Source organism: Solenopsis invicta, chromosome 3, assembly GCF_016802725.1.
Source record: "Solenopsis invicta isolate M01_SB chromosome 3, UNIL_Sinv_3.0, whole genome shotgun sequence".
Taxonomy (NCBI): domain Eukaryota; kingdom Metazoa; phylum Arthropoda; class Insecta; order Hymenoptera; family Formicidae; genus Solenopsis; species Solenopsis invicta.
Window position 1 is genome coordinate 27767186 of NC_052666.1, and position 18966 is coordinate 27786151.

Genomic DNA, 18966 nt, shown 5'->3' on the forward strand with positions numbered 1-18966 from the left:
AACGCGGGCGCGAGATTAAAATATATCGTCAGGAAAGATAAACTATCAATACTTCGTTTTTTTTTTTAGAACAGATCGCGTATCGTCGTCGTATTTAATAGACACAATTCTCTATGTAATATTATCTACGCCGAGGGGACGAATCTAAAAGAGACAGTGTTCCATCGATTCGTCTCGAATTCCCATTATACGGCGAAATTGTAATCGTATGTTACTCGGAGCGCGTGTCACATGTATTTCCTTACTTCTCCTTGCCGTGCGGCAAAACGCAGCGGGTCGCAAGGGCACATCGCGGCACGAACAGTGCGTGTCAGAGCCTTGTGACGCCAATTTGCAGTAATTGGACGTATTTACGAGCGGTTATCATACAGATCGTCCGGACGCCCCCGCCCGCGTGGTCGTCGGCGTCGTTCAAAAAGCCGTAATTCGGTTTAGCCAGTTAATTCGCCGGTTTAAAACGTGCAGGCATCACGCGTGATCTAAAGACTACGCTTCTAAGACGAACTCGCACGTCTAGAATTTTTCATCTGTAACGACGTAACATTCAGATAATTTAATACTTACGCTCTTTATAAAAAAAAAACAAAAAATTGAACGAAAAAGAAATATATATGTATGTTCACCAAAAAAGAAGTTCTTTGTTAAAAATAATCGAGGATTAACGCGGCCTCGCGTGTCGCGCCGAGACACGCTTGCTCCGCGAAATTCCGAGTACCGAGAGTACTCGCGCGTGATGCCGCGGTGCACGCGTGCGTCAAATGCGGCTAGGTGCCCTTTTAAGGTGATCCACGTTGCGTGTGAGAGTACGTTCGCTCGAGCGCGCCTCGAGCGGCGGCACGGTCTCCTATTAGGAAAGTTTCCGCGGTGACGAAAGGGCGTAACTTCGTGCCACTCGTCTTTATTAGCGTAGTGGATTCGCGGCGGAAGACACGCGCGGAAGACACGCGCGTCGCGAATACGTACTTGACACCGCGAGAATTTCAAGTGCGAAATTTTCGCAATCTGAAAAAATTCTGAATCCATCTGTTTCGAACAGAAAACATTTTAATAAAAAAAAACGAGTCGCATAAATTTCTTTCTTTCTACAGCGTCTTAGGATATCCTCTCAAGCGCTACAACAACGCGCATACAAATTAAACGAACAAAAAGAATTAATTATAAGATTGAAACTAAATGCTAACATATTAAAAAGTGCCAGTACAAAAAATAGAAGAAAGAATAATAAAATATAAAATAAAAAAAACAAAAGAAAATACAAATACATGCAAGTATTAGAAACAAATGTAGATCGAAGAGAATGAAAATTGCAAGTAAAGAGAAAAAAGTGATAATGATGACGAGTACAAATACGTATAGATCGGCGATCAATGATATTTATGTTACTCTTACAGGTAGATTTTTATATTAATTTTTGCTTACAAAATATCTTTACATTCTCATTAACTCTGAACAGTCATTCGGGCTTCTCCGCACGTTCTTAATTCGTTCCATCTTTACTTCACCCACCAATGGTGCATAGTAATAAAAATTATAAGATTTAAATGTTAACTTTCCGCCCTACTTTCACGCGGTTATCTTTCTCGTGTCGGAGACCCAATTTCCCTTCGCTCATTCACGTAGTCTGGTAAACAACCGGAGCAAGCAAGACAATTAGCATAATGGATAGTGATACTGTAAATAAAAATGCAAAAAATTTCACTAATACTTTTGTATCTTATAATCGAACTATGTCTACTTAAAGGCATTACGGTCGCAGCGCCAGATAAATCAAAGCGCGAGATCCGCGGATTAAACAAACAATGGCTATCTACATAAACGTGAGAGAATTTCCCATCTTTATGTAAAAACCTTTTCGCGTGATAAGAAATTCACAATTTCATTTTCTATCGCGTGATCGAATTATCATGTCTTCCGCCGCGGAATCGGAATGGTGGTTTCAGGAATTTCAAAAGGACTTTGATCTAGTAAGAGCCGATGAAGCCTCGCGTCGGATTTCGAAACTGGTGGGGCGGGAGAAGAGGGACGAAAGAGAAAAGGAACGAGAGAGAAAGGAGGGAAACGCGGTGGATGCCGCCGATCGTCGTCGGGCAACGATTTAATTGATGGCACTTAACAGATCAACGTTATGCCCGGCTTAATTACCTGTCGCTCGTTAGTTCACACATTTTAATCGATTTATCATGCGCGAGGCGAAGGCGACGACGCGACGTGCCCGAATATGACAATGCAGCGGACGAACTTGTGATATCACGTCTCCAGAATTATACGGAAGCGACTCGAGCTTACTACTGAGAATTTTCTTGAAAATTCATTTTCACCACACCTTTAACACCGGAAAGAGAGCTATTTGGATAGCTAGCAAATGTTGACTAAAATAGTGCTAATTAAATATATTTTATTAATATAACCAAAAATAATTTTACTTTTCTAAGTTCTTAATAAGTAGTGTCAAACATATTAATGTAGTCAACCGTTCGATAATACTTACGAAATATTTAGAAAAGAGTAAAATTGTTCTTCGTCATATTATTAACGAAATATTTCATTGACATTATTTCATTCAGTTGCTAACTATTGCTAAATTTTTTTCATTGTAGGAACTAGTCCAAAAAGTTTAATCATAAACTTAATGCTCTTCATGAACAGGGCTGGGCGTATTTGAAATATAATTTGTATTTTGTATTTCAATGGAGTACATAAAAATATTGTGTATTTTAAATACTTTAATGATATATTTCGCCAGCTCTGTTTATGAAACATCTATGTGTCTAATGAAAAAGAGAAACAAAACTGCATTTTTAATTATTACAGTAAGATCATTACACTTATGTAGCTTCGATATTCTCTGGCGGTTTTGGCACAAATTTTTCCTATTAATGATTACGCCGTTAATTCCTCACGTGTTACACATGAAGATACAATACACGATAATAAGTCCATGCATTTTCTTAAAGATTTACATATCTCCGAAGCGTGTACGGATCGTTGCAGCCTTACCTTCGATGTACACAATGCATCGAAAAAATGACCGTGACCGACCCATTATTAGCGATGACTGTTGTTAAAACAGTTTGGCTGCAGAGAGAAAAAAAATTCCGGCGAGTCGCGAGGTTTGCACGTCGGTGCTGATTCACAATGCCGTCGCCGTACGTGACGCGGAGTCGCAAACAACGAGAATGTGATTTATCGCGCGTAACGCGCTAATCGGCGGCACCGTCAAAGTCACGCGTCACGCCGCTTGTCCCCTTTATCTCCCTTCTCTTTTTCCGCGCGCGAGCGCGAGCGCGCGCAGCGTCTATCTTTCTAAGTCACGTCTGCTGAAAGAAAGCCACAGATACGGTCGCGGAATTATCCTGGGAGCTACAATTTTTTTTCGGTAAAGCTTTTCGGAGGAGCGGTGAGTGGGACTGAAATCTCGCGAAAGAATCTTTCTCTTTGAAGGAAAAATCGGCGACGAGCAATAATTATAAAACATGAGACGAAAGCGAAGAAGGCGAAATTCAAAAATGTTACAAAATATTCGTTGGTCTCTTATTAGCGAAAATTTTAAGATGTATAAATCACATCTCAAAACATTACCATAAATATAAAAATTTCATAGAATATTCCGGTATTACGTTAGAGTATATCTGTGTAAAATTTGAGCAGAGTTTACTCGTTGATTTGAAAGTTACTTAATTTTACTTTTGATTCTTATGTAAAATCGCGTTTCGCAGTACTTATTTGCAAATTGATAGGAAAGTAGCATTATCAATTAAATCAAAATTTTTATACATATACTAATAAAACTCTAATAAATATTCATGCAAAAATTTATTTAGATTAACTCGTTTAAAAGTTCTTTATTTAAAACAAAATATAGTAATTTTCGCTACAAAAACCATTATGAATCGAATTTTTCATTGTTTTCTTCTTTGCAGCTAGTTTCAGGCTAAAAATTCGGGCATTCGCGATCAAATTTTTTTTTGCCAATTAGGAAAAAAAGAATAAACTTTGAGGATAAGCCTTCAGTCTTTAAAATTTCGATAACTTTTAGTTCGTATTGTGTAGCCAAATCATCCTTAACGAGAGAAAGCCGCGAGCGTCGACGGACGGTCGACACCTCTTTAGATCCTTCGAGCGTCATTTAACTTTCGTTTCAAGGAATGGAATCGAAGCGAAAGGAAAAGGAAGAGAGAACAAATGGTCCACGACTAACCCAGTTTCAGCCTCCGAATCGCCGAGGCGTAATTTAAACGCCTCTATTACAAAATTCCTCTCCCGCTTCACCCGCAGGCAGGCAAGCGGGCACGCACGCACGCACGCACGCACGCACGCACGCACGCACGCACGCACGCACGCACGCACACGTGCACACGTGGAAGAGCGAGCGAGAGAGTCCACCGTCGACAACGCGCGTCTCACCCTCCTTCCGTCGCTGCCCTTCATGCGCTCCTCTCTCGTAATAATAGAAGGACGCGACGCGATGGAGCAAGAGTGCCGCGCCGCGCCGCGTCGGCGGCGATGACACGCGCGTGCACGCGCGCGCATGCACATACCCGCGCGTACGTAACTTACGGATACACGTATACGCACACGAATACGCATGACCGCGCGGCGGCTCGCTCGTTTGTTTACCCGTCGCGGCGCTCCCGTGTGAACGCACCGCGCGCCGACTTCGCCTCTTCTTCCCCCCTGATCGTCCGACGTCCCGCCTCCTCTTCACGACTCCACTCCTCGTCGCCCTCGACGTCGTCGTCGTCGTCGTCGTCGCGTATCTTGCGGTGCACCGCTCGCTCCGCACGCGTCCCTCGCCTCTCAGCCTTCACACCGCCTCTCCGTTACTCTCGCGCGGTAGTCGCAATTCCCGCCCTCCTCCCTCCGTCCCCCCTTTCTCGTTAGAGCCGACTTTGCCCGTCTTCGTCGTTCCGCACGTCGCTTCTGCTCGCGATCTCCGTCTCTTCTCTCCGTCGCTCTCTCGTCCGCTCGTATCTGTCGCTGTTTCTCTCCTCCTCTCTCTTTCTCCCCCTTTGTGGCGCTCCGTAGCGCTCACCACCTTCATCTCTCACGGGGATACCCGCCGTCTCCTTTTCATCCGTTCTCGCTCCGCCGTCTCTCTTTCTCTCTCTCCCCAACGATCTTCTCTCACGCGCCGTGAATATCTGTCGTCTCCCGCCTCGGCGACGGCGGCGGCGGACGTGCCTTTGCCGGTTCGGCCTCGCCATTTCGCACGCTATCCTCTTTCCACGTGGAACGTCGGCGCTGCTTTTTGTGTCTCCGCTGGCGATCCTTCGTCTCCCTGCCTCTCTTCCAAACGTCCCTCTGCGATCGCCGTTCCTGTCTTCTCCTCCTCCTCCTCCTCCACCTTCTCTCTCTCTCTCTCTCTCTCTCTCTCTCCACGCCACGATGGATTAACGATTAACGCATCCGGCGAAACTATCGCGTGGCACCTGCGCGAGAAATAAATTTGCCGCTGACGTGAGCTGCCGACACACCCGGGGGGTGCGTCTCCGCACGCCTCCGTCATCCATTTTTCGATCCACTTTATTCAGCTCATCTGCAACTCTTGTCCCGGAGATCGCGTCTGCCTCCTCCACGACGTGTCTTGGTGTGCGCGACGTCGGCACACTGCCAGCCAGTCAGCCGAGAGCCACAAAAAAATGAAAGATTATTCGGAACGTTCGTAAAGGTACTGGCTTGCGGGAAGCCGAACCTCCCGTTTCCCATAGCGGGAAGAACTTCGGTATTTCAGTCACGGCGATGCGCGACGCGAGCCGGCTGCTGCAGCGGCAGCAGCAACGTTTGAACTTTTCTGAGACTGAAATGGAAACGAGGCGAACGCGAAAGGGCAGCGGTATCGCGTGCCGGATGGGATGGAAATCGACTGAAGAAGCGAAGGAAGAAAACGAGAAGAGCCAATCCCATCCAACTCGGACCTTATCGAGACTTTAAACCTGCTTACGATCAATCTGGAACCGGTAATGCCCTCGTAAAATTGTCCTAGACCACCCAGGCACCGCGTTTACCCCGGGAGGGAGATATCTAGCTCGGAAAAAAAGAGAGACACGGAAGCACGTGAAATAGGTGGATACTCCCGATAGTTTTGTCTGGACTCGGCACAAACGCGTTTGCATCTCTCTCTCTCTCTCTCTCTTCCCCCTCCCGGATGCTCCGTGTCATTCTCGCCGTTGTTTCGCTCGCTCGCTCGCTCGTCACGCTCATCGCCGGCGGCTCCTCGTAAATCACCTCTTCCGCGAAGCGCGCACAAAAAAAAAAGAAATAGTACTCCGACTGGGATGGAAGAGCGTGTTGCATCTAGGCAACACGTTGACCTACTGTCGTTAAGCCGCGAACGGTTCATGCTAGGAACTCGGACGAAAGCTATTTCAAATTATTACCATTTTTTTTTCTTCCATTCCGACGTAAAGAAACCTCAGCACTACTGTCTCTAGTTATCGGTAATAGCAACGCGCGCTTTGGATTATGCGAATACCAAAGACGGATAATTGTGTTCTTATCTGAGAATTACAGGTCACGTTGTCGACGGACGTATTAAATACCGTTTTTTTTTTTGCCTTCTGTTTTCCAGGCTAACAAACCACTAATGGAAAAACGACGACGAGCGAGGATCAATCAGTCCTTGGCGGCGCTGAAGGCGCTCATTCTCGACAGCGCTCGCCTGGAGAACACCAAGCACAGCAAGCTCGAGAAAGCTGATATTTTGGAACTTACGGTCAGGCATCTGCAGCGACAGAGATCGCTCGCTCAGCCCGGCCTGTCCAGGTACAAGGCGGGATACCAGGACTGCTCCAGAGAGGTAAGAGCACTTTTAATTTTAACGAGAGCGCAATGTAATGTCATGTACATTTAATAATTCACGCGAATGGGAAAAATGTTGTAACTTTTACGGTTTATCTGAAATTTTAGTTTTTTTTTACGATACGAAACAGAATATCTGCCTTAAAAGAAAACATCTTTTCCCCTCGAAAATCCTGATCGATATCTCCGTATTTCCGAGAACAAAGAGGGGACTCACCGTCCGTCGGTGAGAACAAAAAGGCGATGCGGAAAAACGCGAGTTTTGCGTCACGTTTACCATTATACTCGGCACGTTTCGTCACGGGGTAGCACGAGGAAGGGACGCGGGCGGGATGGAGAGCAGGAGCGGGAGGGTGGTGAAAAAATTCCAGCGCGTCCGGGGAGCGTGTAATCGGAGAACTCGGCGGAACTGGTTCGTGTTACACGGCGGAAGGGGATGGGGAAGGAGGGATTGTACGCGGTGGAAGAAGAACCCGCCCGAAACCACCCTCCCTCCCACCTCTTTCTGCTCGGACGGCGATAGGTATCTAACGTATCGGGTTTGTCCTCGGGGAATCTCGCGTGACTCCGTGAAGCTCAATCGTTCGTTCGTTAAGGAACGTCCAGTCGCGAAACGAGGGGAAACTCGTTGAAAGCGGACACCCTCTAAATGCCGTCGCGCAGAATTTGCCGGATGAACCTTGCGGTCGGATCTCTGGTCGAGTCAGGTAGTCGTCGCTCGATCCGGGGGAAGCGGAGGCGAAGGCTCTTTAGTTTTCGGTTTCTGCGCGCGAAGACTCGGCGCAGAGTGGCCGGAATTGCGATCGAAATCAATCTCTGCACAGGTATACATTGACGTATTTCGTTAACTGTGACTCAATTTGATACGATATCCTGTCTTGTAATTATAATTTAAGAATTATTGTACAGTATTGCAATAATTTTTTTTTTAGAGAATATGAAAAAAAGCACATTAAAGTTTAAAGAAACGCAAGAATTTACAAACAATTGTATAAGGAAATTTAAGGACTTTATCGTAGGCTGAAGATGTGAAGGAGAGTTACGATTTTTTATAAACAGTTACACAGAAAAAAAATTAGTCAACAATCAAATCAATAATTTATTGTTTCATATATAAAATGTTGAAAGAATTTCTAATCTTAAGCAGACATAAACGTAAACAAATTTGTTTTTTCATGTAAGCAAAAATTATGTCTTTAAGATTATCAAATCCTTTCAAGATTTTATATTTTTGCTTATAATATGAATTGCATTAACTTTTTTCTATTGTAATATCTATTTATCAGATTTGCAACGTTTTATTATTAATAAGCCACGTTATATAATTCCTTATATCTTTCCAATTAAAGATTTTCTTTAACAGTTGCGCGTTTAATCGCAGACTGGATGCAACAATTTTGCCGTCCAGAAAACTTGACTCGAGGCGGACTTTTTTTTTCGAGCAACTTCGAGCCTACGCGACGCGATACCGCGGCATTTCCGTCGTGTATCTTCATCGGTACGACGGCGCGGCACGACAAGCGTGCCGCGAAGCTCTAGGCGGGCGTCTAGTCGATTGTCGGCCCGCTCGATCGCATCGACAAAGCACACTTGTCACGACACAAAGCCCGACGCGTGTGCGCTATACCTGTCGCGCGACCGCCTTATCAGAACGCCTCGCCGATAAAGTCGCCGACTTGCCGGCGCTAGGATGCCCGCCGTTCGAAAGATGTAGCGCCCACACGGGGCGCACGTGCTCGGAAGCGCAGCAACTGTGCCCTGCGTCATAAAGATAAGGGAAGAACCAATTGGGAAGACTTATTGCTATCGTTGAAAAATCACATACGCGAGCGGGACGTACACTCGCGGTGGCGGCGAGAGTGTTTTAATCTTCCGCGGACTCACGTCGAAGAGTGATCACTGTAATAAAGCAGCCTTACGTAATTCTTACGAAATTGCTTTTCTCACATTTTATCGCAACTTTTGTCGAATTCGCCATCGTTTTGTCATACGCGTATAATTATCGAGCAAATACGCGCGATGTGTGTACTATGCAGATATATGTGTACGGATACGCATGTGCACGAGTACCGATTGAAAAGCTTTGAAATTGCATGCACATGTTCCGCGCGCAATTGCGCAACGCGATTCAACGATGACGGCCACCTTCAAGGCCAAGGTCTTCCGCGTGCACGCGAGAAGATGCGGACCAGCGGTGTGTCAGCGTTCTCAGGCTCTATAATTTGATATACATATATACGCTCTAAAACGTGGCACGGGCAAGGTGTTTCTTTAACTGTGTGCTGCGATAAAGGCGCGCTATCGGAGTTTCACCTCGAATCTGGGAAGGGTGATTAAAAGATTAATTTCGAAACGCCGAATCTCTCCGTCGTACGCGACGGACGGGCGACAGAGCTCCGGCAGCTCAAAAACGTACAGCGCGAATTCCGTGACATCCTCTTTAAGGAGGCGGCCGTAGTACTTTCCATTCTTGGGACAATAGAACAAATCGCAGTGGCAACGTCGGACACTCTTACGGTTCTCATTCTTGGTCGGTTGTCATTCTTGATCGCTTCTTAATCATAAAAAAAAACTTCCACTTGCGTGGAAGAGAATCTTTCATTGATAAAGAGAAGAAACTTGCGGCCGTTTCCCTTAAAGAGGATGTCGCAAAATTCGCAACTGTACGTTTCCCGATCGTTTTGGAACATCGTAAAAAGTGGATACGATATATTATTGATACACGAAAGTAGTTCTTCCAGTGTCATCGCCACCATCAAGTTTAGAACGATCGAGAGTCTCGGAATTTTTCGATCAGCTCTTGCGCATCGGCAAAGAAATAAATATGATTTAATACAGAGCGAGAATCAATGTATAAAGAATTATATTCATTTATTGTGCTTTTTTCGCATAGAAGGAAAACAGTATCGAACATTAATATCAAATTAAAACTAATATATTTAACATTATCATTGTTTCACATAATACACAAGCAAGAAATGGTATGCTTGCTTATGTATTTAATTCTCCTTTAAAGAATTTATTGATCTTGAATTTTAGCAAAGAAAAAATTTTTTATATTTTAATTTTAATATTATAGTCCTCTAGAAAGCACAATTGATTATTTTGATAATAATAGTGTTAAAAAATTGTAATTCTCGAAGATATTGTTTTATTATCCGATATTTTTTTTCTTTAACTCGTGCTAATTATTGTCAAATATTATTTAGTTTTATTTTAATATTTTTTTGATTTCATTTTATTTAACACTTTGAAAATGAACGATATTTTCAAAATGTTCTTTTTTTCCATACTTTTGTTCATTAACAATCGACATGCGAAAAAACAAATCTTAATCGAGTCACCAATTTCCGCGTTGGAAAACTTTTCTCTCAGAATGTAAAATCTTTTAATTTCAATTGTAGAAACGTTCTCAATCTGTGAAGCGAATCAAATTTCACAACACTTTTGTTTCGGAAAGAGAAGGGGGAGGGAGGGGAAAGGTGAGTGGGAGAGTGTGCCTAAAATTTCGGATGACAAGTTGAGCGGGCAAAGTTATGGCGCGTGATATATGTACGAAGCGAGGTAGGAAGGAAAGAACGAAAGAAGAAGCGAGAATCCCTACGGGGCAAACTTTATGGTCTTATAAAATCAGCGGTCGACCAAGACGACATGTCCTGCCATTGCTCCGCGGTCCTTTCTATCTTTCCTTCGGGATCTCGTCCGTCTAAAGTATCGCGCATCTCTGCTCGTCTCTGCGACCACAAAACGCATTATCCGCCGTTCGTACCTTCCTTCTCAATGTCGAGGAGTAAAACGGGAAACGGGCGCGGCGAAATCTCGAAATATCGGCATTTCCCGGAAACGCAGGGAGATTGGTAGCGCATGAAGATTTAACGGGGTTTCCGAGAAATTCTTTAGCGCAAGTGCAGTCGTAACGAACCGCCCGAATCGGTTTCTTCGCTAACGGAATCTGTCTGGAATTTTAAGCCAAGTTAGTCAGACGCTTGATGACCTGTCGTTGAATTTTCTTTGAGACAGACTCAACTACGAATTTGTCGAGGGGATCCGAGGGATCGTATATGTATATATTCCTGGGATAGAGGAACGACGCGATGCACTTTGAGAGGGAGAGAAACACGTTGCAAGAAAACCAGGTCAAAAACCACCTACGCATAGAGAGGTTTTCTCTTACGTGAAACACAGATATTTTATGAAAAGGAGGCGAATCTTAAAATACGCTCGTGTATGTTAAAGAGTATCGATCGTTATTAATTTATTCTCTTTCTCTCTCTCTCTCTCTTTCTCTCTATTATATATTAAATTAATTTATAAATTTTTTAGAAACATCCACGTGCGTAGGATCGAAAATGCAAATTCCGTTTCTCCTAATTACTGACGCACGCGATTAACCCACATTCGCGGATATCTATCCGATAGGCGATCTTTCCGCGCACCCGAAGCCGTCGGTCTCTCTCTCTCTCTCCCCCTCCAGCGTGTGGCGTCGACGGCATCGGCGGCAGCAGGCGGAGGATTCGGTTGCTTTATTTTGAAGCAGCGACCCATAAAAGCTCTCTCGCGCGTTCGCGGCTCGCCGCGAAACTGTTGTCCGCCGCACGGGCGGACGATAGTTTCGCCGGCGAGCCAGCGTGCTCGCTGCGCGCTCGATGCACGCCCCTCGCCCCGCCGCGCCTCCGCGTGAAATATAGCGCGCGATACGCTATGCGATTAGAGATCAATCGCGCCGCTTCCGCCCGAATCGCCGCCGCTTCCACTCGCAATTCGGCCCTCTTCCGGTCTACCGCCGGGCTCGTGTCGCCAGCGGTCGCGCGCTACTGACTTTTTTTTTCAACGACACTACACCGTCGCGATTTTTCGCGCGCACGTATACGCCATCGATTAAGCGCGCGATATAATTTTCGCGGATATAATTTCCCACGTTTTTTTTTTTAATGCAGGTGCAACTCTTCGCAAATTTTTTCCTGACTTCCGCAATAAAAATGCGAAGATACGCTCTTGAATTTTTGTCATCATATTTACTTTTAAACCTCTTCCAAAATACGTCCAGAAAAAAGTTTGTTAAAAGAAGTTGTTTGAACCAAAGAAATTCATACATTGCCATACAGTTAAACAAGAACTTTTCTTTGATTTGAAGAAATTTTTTGATTATGCCTTTTACTAGAATTAAAGAAATAGTTTGGCTCAACGCAATCTGCAATGCAAATCTTTTTTTTTTCTTTAAATGAAAAAAGTATATTTTTAACTTTTCAAAATCGGAACAACCAAATTATTTCTTACATTTCTGTCAGTACTTTCTTTGAATTAAAAAATTATTTGTTTAAATTAAATGAATAATTTACTTCAAAAAAGGCCAACAACGTCGTTTCTTGAAACCAAATAAATATTTTCTTCAAAGATATTTTTTCTCTCCAGTTTAAAAAAACCAAGCTCAAGATTTCATGAATTTAAACTTTTCTCTGAGTGTAGTAATCGTGGGGCAACATTGTATTTTGAAGAATTTTATGTGATTTTTTTTCCGATTAATATTTACTACACATATTTTATATATATTTTTGTAACAAAATATGATTATTTTTATTAAAAACTGTACACTTAATAATTTGTTTTTCAATTGAATTTCAATGATTTTAAAATATTTTGAATGCAATGATTAAAATATTGTAATTTTTTATTATTTTAAATGAAATAGGTAAATACCAAACAAACGATATCTTACATAAATTTTACAATGGAGCATTTTGATAATTGATTGGCACGCTGTTTATATCATAAATAGACTGTACATGATGCATTTATCAACTGAAAAAATGGCGTAGTAAAAGATTCATGATTCAGAAAAATCTCGAGTTCGAATCCTATTATATAAAAAAAAATGTATTAAATTGACAAATTCTACCTTGGAATATTTTACAATGCTGGTAACTTTTTTAAAGCAGTTAAAATGTAAAAATCTTTTACGCATTTAAAAAATTCCTATCGTGACTGTAATATTTGATAGGTTGCCAAAATAGAGTCTTCATCACACATGATGAAATTTGTAGCGAATTTTGCGGTAGAATGTAACGGAAAATCCTCCCCCGTGCACGTGCTACCTCAAATTCTTGCGGGGAATTTGTGTCTAATGCGCAATTCAATCTTTCTCTTTAATTATCGCGAAATATCGAACCACCGGGGGCACATTATTATAAAATCCCGCCCCGATTGCCTTCCGCGCGCCGCGCGCCGCGTTAATCAGCGGGCCGCTCTAAGCGCGCGTTAATTAGTGATTCACGGCGATAATACCGGCCACGAAAAGTTCGCAGTTGCGTCGTCGCAGTTCCGCCCGGCCAACGGGTTAAAGAGCGTTTTATCGCGCCGGTTGTTATCGCCGGCACGTACGAAATAAATTACAGGCCGTAGGGGGGCCCGTCCGGGTCGTGCAGCCTGATGGGGGGAGGGATGGAGAGGCGGGTGCCGGGCAACAAATAATCACGCGGCGCCGTTACTCGACCGTACTGCGGATTAAAGAGCGAAATATTCAATTACGCCTGCGATCGATAATGACTGACGCGCGATACCGCAGCCGTGGTCGGGAGAACGGAATTTCCAGCGCGCAATATATTTTCCGCTGGCGTTGGCTCGCGCGAATGTTTGTTTATCGCTGGCGCTACCGCGTTCGCAAAAATCGCCCCCACCCACCGCCCGCGCGGAACTGCGTTCGCCAGGACGCAGATTGGCTGTCGCTCGCGGCGGCAAGTTCTCGGTCTTTTCCGAACTACGCGAGCTCCTATTTTAACGTCAATATCTCGCGCGGTTGCATGAAATTCAAGGATCGCGGCGGATGATTCATCCGCACGAGAGCTCTCAGACCGCACCGCGTGCTTTCCGCCGCTATGACTCGATCTCTCCTCTCGTTCGTCGAAAGACCAGCACTTAACGTCGCACGTTTCTCATTGTCGTGCTTCAGGTGAGCCGCTATCTCGATGCGCCGGACATCATCACGGGCAACACCACGCCGATGGACCCGGCGGTGAAGCAGCGACTGCTTCGCCATCTCGATAGCTGCGTATCGGAACTAGATCTGGACCTGGGGTCGCGACCGGACAGCGGCCTGGGCAGCAGTCCCGGTAGCGTGACGGATCGCGTGGCGGGGACGACGAGCCCGGGGCCGCTGGATCACCACGTGACGGTCGGGCCGCATTGCAGCGCCGCGCTCACTCCGGCTGGCCTGATCAAGTCGGAGATCCCGGAGATGGTGGAGGCGGCACGACCCGACAGCAGCAACACAGCCGGCGACGAGAACAACAACAGCAGCCGGCCGACCTCCGCCTTCAGCCAGGTGAACCCGGCGACGTTGGACCCGCATCATCCGCATCATCCGTCGAATCTGCCGGTTGATCAGGCCTCCACGTCGCAGCAGAATCCCAACATGCTCTCCGTGGTGCAAGTGATACCCTCCCGATTGCCGGACGGCCAAGTGGTCTTCCTGCTACCGAGCCACTACGTGCAACTGGCGGCGGCGGCCGCGGCGAACGGCATCAGCATCGGGCCCAATCCGCCAACGGCGATTTGGGCGGCGACCAACATGTCGCTGCTCAAGGCCACCGATAAGCTGGTGAAGCGACCGCACGAGGACCTCGGCCAGGAATGGCAGGATCCCACTGGCGGCCTCAAGCCTAGCAAGAGCCCACGAATGGAGCAGCCGGAGCAGCCGCTCGACTTCACCACCACGTCCAAGAAGATGAAGACCGCCAGCTCGAGAAACTCGACGCATTCCGGCGTCGATCACCATCATCTGCGGCAACAGCAGCAGCAGCAGCAGCAACAGCAGCAGCAGCAGCAACTGCAGACCCGTCTACCGATCGAGACCGGCGGTCCCATCGTCCACGAGGATAGACCGTCTAGTCACCCGGACAGCGAGGTCGCCGTCGGCATGCCCTCTCCGTCGCCAGTGGGCCAGCAACCGGTCAAGGATGAGGAGGGTATGTGGAGACCATGGTAAAGATCCGAGGCTCCTTGTCTTATCTTTGTAAATAGAAGTGTACCTTTGCGAAGCGCGCATGCGAAACCGGAAGTCCGCATCGATGCGCAGCTGCGATCGTCGTCTATTGCTCTAGGAAATCTTCCTTACATATAGCTGCGATCAGGTCGTGTGCACCTTGGCATGCACCTGGATGATAGGTCTCGGCAAAATTGACGTTAATCACACAATGAGAATTACTTTGAACAAAAACAAAATTATCGTAGATTTTAGATTATTTTTAAGGTGCGTTCTTTGAACTTTTTTCAAGTCTACATACGAGCGATCTATCGATAATATTTTTTTGACTAATTAACTGAAGCAGCTGAAGCTGTAAAAAAAATCATCACATTTATTTCAGTGCAGGTTACAAAAAAAAAAAGAAAGAACACCGTGGCACGTTCTATTTCAAAAATACGCTCCTGGGTGAAAATAGCGCGTGCATTTCGAAAAGCGCTCCTCAATTAGCGTAATATAATTCTCAAAAGAGTGGCGGTACACGAAGCCAAAAGTAATTAACGCGCGATATTTATTTACGTTATTACGGGGGAGTTGGCAATGACACAATTTCGCGATAATGCAACCCGCAATCGGAGGGGCTGCGCAATCGGCGAATTTTCACAGGCGCAGAAAATTAACGCGATTGTCGTTAATATCGAGAGAAATGTTAATTGACAATGGAGAGGGGGGGGGGGAGGAGAAATGGGAGGGAGAAAACGCACTCGAAATTACCATTTCACGCAGTTGCAACGCGACGATGAATTTTACGTGCGTCGAAAGTGTTACGTACACCTTCCCCTCGCATTATTCTGTCGATCTTTGGATTTTCGCGCTGGAGGCGGAAAGTCGAGAAAAACCACGATTGAGTTTTTTCCTTCCTCCTTCTCCCCGGGCCCTCTCTTGTTTTTATCACCGTCGTACCGTTTGCGCTCGGCTGTGGAAATGAGTACACGGAAAAGGCGTATGCGCATTCTCGCCTAATAACTCCGCGCGCGCGTGACGTCAGCGCGCTGTACGCCGCCGTTTCTTGCGGCGCTAATGAAGCCTTTAATTTGCATCGCGTCCAAAAGCACACCGCGTGGTGTCATTTAAATCCGCTGCAATACCCGGCGTTATTCTCCGCCGAAAGCCGTCGTTCGAATAACGGCGTACGATGCAGCATCGGCGAGGGATTTTCGCATCGCGGCGAAACGATTTCGGAATGGGCGATTCAACGGGGGGGGGGTGAACGTATAACGAGCGAAACCGTGGTGAGACATAACGTACTACGTTTTAATGATCTTGCGGCGTAACTCGAAAAAGATAAAGTGCCGTGTAGCCCCTTTTATTTCGAAGACCGCGCAGAGATTGTCGCACACCACTTTTAGAACGTTCAGAGAGGCGAAGGCGTTATTAAATCTCTCACGACTCTATTTTAATTTTGTTTACTCGACAACTTTGCTGAAGTGTTACATTTTTTGTGTTAATTTTTCACATAATATATATATATATATATATATTATTTTTTGACGTATTCATCTTGTGTTAAATTAACACAAAAATTTGAGTGGACCGTTTGGGATGTACGATTTATGTTAAATGTTTAACACAAATTTTTCAACTGTGTAGTTTTTTCACGTAAACGATCGCCTGTTCTATAACTTATTTGAGATTATTATTATTATCATCATTCTATGTGTCTAAATTTATTTTTTTTTAAGATTTTTTTTAAAAAGTAATGAGAAATGAAAAAGTAGGTCGGATTTTTCATCGACGAATGAAAACTGCTGTACTGAGCTGCTTTTTCCCGCTGCTGGGATGTAAAAAAACACCCCAGGTGACTCTACCGAATTGGAAAAAAAACGGAGCTGCGTTTCGTACGAAAATAAGCCACTTTCAATCTTTGTGTCTCGCCAATCAAGTATTCGATCTTCACTTTTTCATTTATGTTTGCGTATGTTTCTCTTTGAATCGATCGAGTCCAACCAGAGTTTGAAAAAACCCAGTACAGTGGGATTTTTTTTGGGGGGGATTTTTTCGGGTTTTATTTCTTGTAGTCTACTAATGATTAACAAAATTTGTTATTCAATTGATTAACAAAATGATGAACAAAATTCGCTATTCAATTGATTAACAAGGTGATTAACAAAATTCGCTATTCAATTGACTAACAAAGTGATTAACAAAATTCGTTAGTCAATTGATAATTCTATTATGAAATAAATTTCAATTTCATGTATTTATGTTTAATTTATTTATTTAATTATTTGTTCATTTTATTTAATTGATTAATTTAATAGAGGTATATGTACATGTATATAAGAGGCATTTCATGCCAAATTGAATCCTTGAATCCGACCATTTTTTATTACATTAATTTTTTTACAAAAAATGATTCTATTATGTGTATATATAAGGTCTTAAAATGTTTGTTACGTACAATAGATATTTTATTTTGCTAAAAAATGAAGTTTTTAACTAATTAATATCTGAAGAAAGATGAAAATTAAAGCAAAAACTAATTAAATTAAACAATTTTTTTAATTCTCTAAAAAATCGAAGAAAGCATTTATCGTGTATGAAATCTTAAAATATTTGTTACTTATAGTAGACTTTTGTAAATTTTTTCAAGAAATTGACGTTTTCAAAAAATTATAAATTCTGTATATTATAATTTGATAAATAATTGAAAGAAAAACCGCATATAACTTTTAATAATTTTATGTAAAAGACATCCCAGATGACTCCCGGGTTGAAAAAAAAAAACGGATCCGCGTTCCGCACGAAAATAAGCTACTTCCAGTCTTTGTATCTCGCCAGTCAAGTATTCGATCTTTATTTTTTCAGTTATGTTTGCGTATGTTTCTCTTTGAATCGATCGAGTCTAACCGATCGGATCGCTCCGATTCGAATTAGCCTGCGCCTCTCTTGCGTCCAAGAAGATTGACAGATTGCGCGAACAGAATGGAACAGGAGCGACGATGCGCAGCAGCGTAGAAGTGTCTCGAGGAGCGGTTGCGAAAAACGCCAAAATAGAGCGAGTGTGTGACAGAATTGTAAAAACGGTGCGCCTAAACTTCTACGACTTTTCCCCTTAAGGAGACAGCCTCTCAGGCGGAGCCGCTCGGTCCCCGCGAGCTTTGTAATTATGCAAGCGACAAAAGAAATCGTTTTGATGTAGTTGCGCGTAAAAACGTGCTGCAAAATAACTGTATGTATGTAAATGGAATAACTATAGATTACGATTATTGAGAGAGACAGAGTGTGTGTGTGTGTGTGTGCGAGGGAGGGGGAGAGAGAGAGAGAGAGAGAGAGAGAGAGAGCGCGCGCGTGCGTGCGTGCGTGTATGTATGCGTGTGTGCGCGCGCGAGGGAGAGAGAGAAAGGGCAGCGAGTGTGCGAGAAAAAGAGTGAGAGAGTGAGTGCGTGCGTTTTAGTCCGCCATTCGTGTACATAGCCTCTCGATCGGAATTATTGCTATTTGCGAGATATAGATTTATTTTGATGTTATCTAGGTGTATACGGCGAGGGAAAAAGAGGGTGCGTTTGTGTGCGTGTATTGCGTGAATAGAGAGCGTTTCCTTTTGCGGAGGGGGGTGCGACTCACGGTCGCACCCGGCGTAGCGAGAAATCACCATCTCACCACCTAATTTACGTCTGTAATTGCTAAATATCCTGGGATTCGAATTCCTTATTCGATGTACTTAGACACGCAATCAATATAGGCATGTATATTGAACTGTACGCGAGACGTTGCGTCTATGTTTTTATTTTATTATCATTTCCTGCCTAATCGAATACAGAAAACGATACCTAAGCTTCCTAAGAATCTTGATTTAATCCCTAGTGGAATTCTGTCTTTCGATCCCGATTATATTCTGCATAGATATCGGCTGATCGTCGATCGAATATCAATCAAGAGTTGTCTGAGGTAAGTACTTGCATTATAATTTTTAATACATCTATGAAACATATAAGTAAAAAAAAAGTATGTCTGCACAGAAACAGTAGCAAACATTAATAAAAATTAATATATTCTACTTAGCAATTATTATTTCATATATAAGCAAGAATGGTTACATATAATTTAATCTTTTTTTATAGAATTTGATAATTTTTAAAATTTCAGCAAAATACTATATTTTTATTTAAATCTTATAACAATCGTCTAAAGAACACAATATGATTGCT

General features: G+C 43.9%; 1 protein-coding gene across 3 annotated transcripts in view; it reads left to right on the top strand.

The window, feature by feature from the left end:
- Window positions 1-18519, top strand: part of LOC105205235 (protein deadpan) — a 197766-nt gene extending 179247 nt beyond the window's left edge. For all 3 annotated transcript variants that reach the window (XM_026133845.2, XM_026133847.2, XM_026133848.2), the window contains 2 exons: window positions 6569-6796; window positions 13745-18519. In XM_026133845.2, the coding sequence (XP_025989630.2) occupies window positions 6569-6796; window positions 13745-14779 (1263 nt within the window). In that variant the 3' untranslated portion in view covers window positions 14780-18519. The remainder of the gene's footprint in view (window positions 1-6568; window positions 6797-13744) is intronic.
- The last annotated feature ends 447 nt before the right edge of the window (window positions 18520-18966 follow it).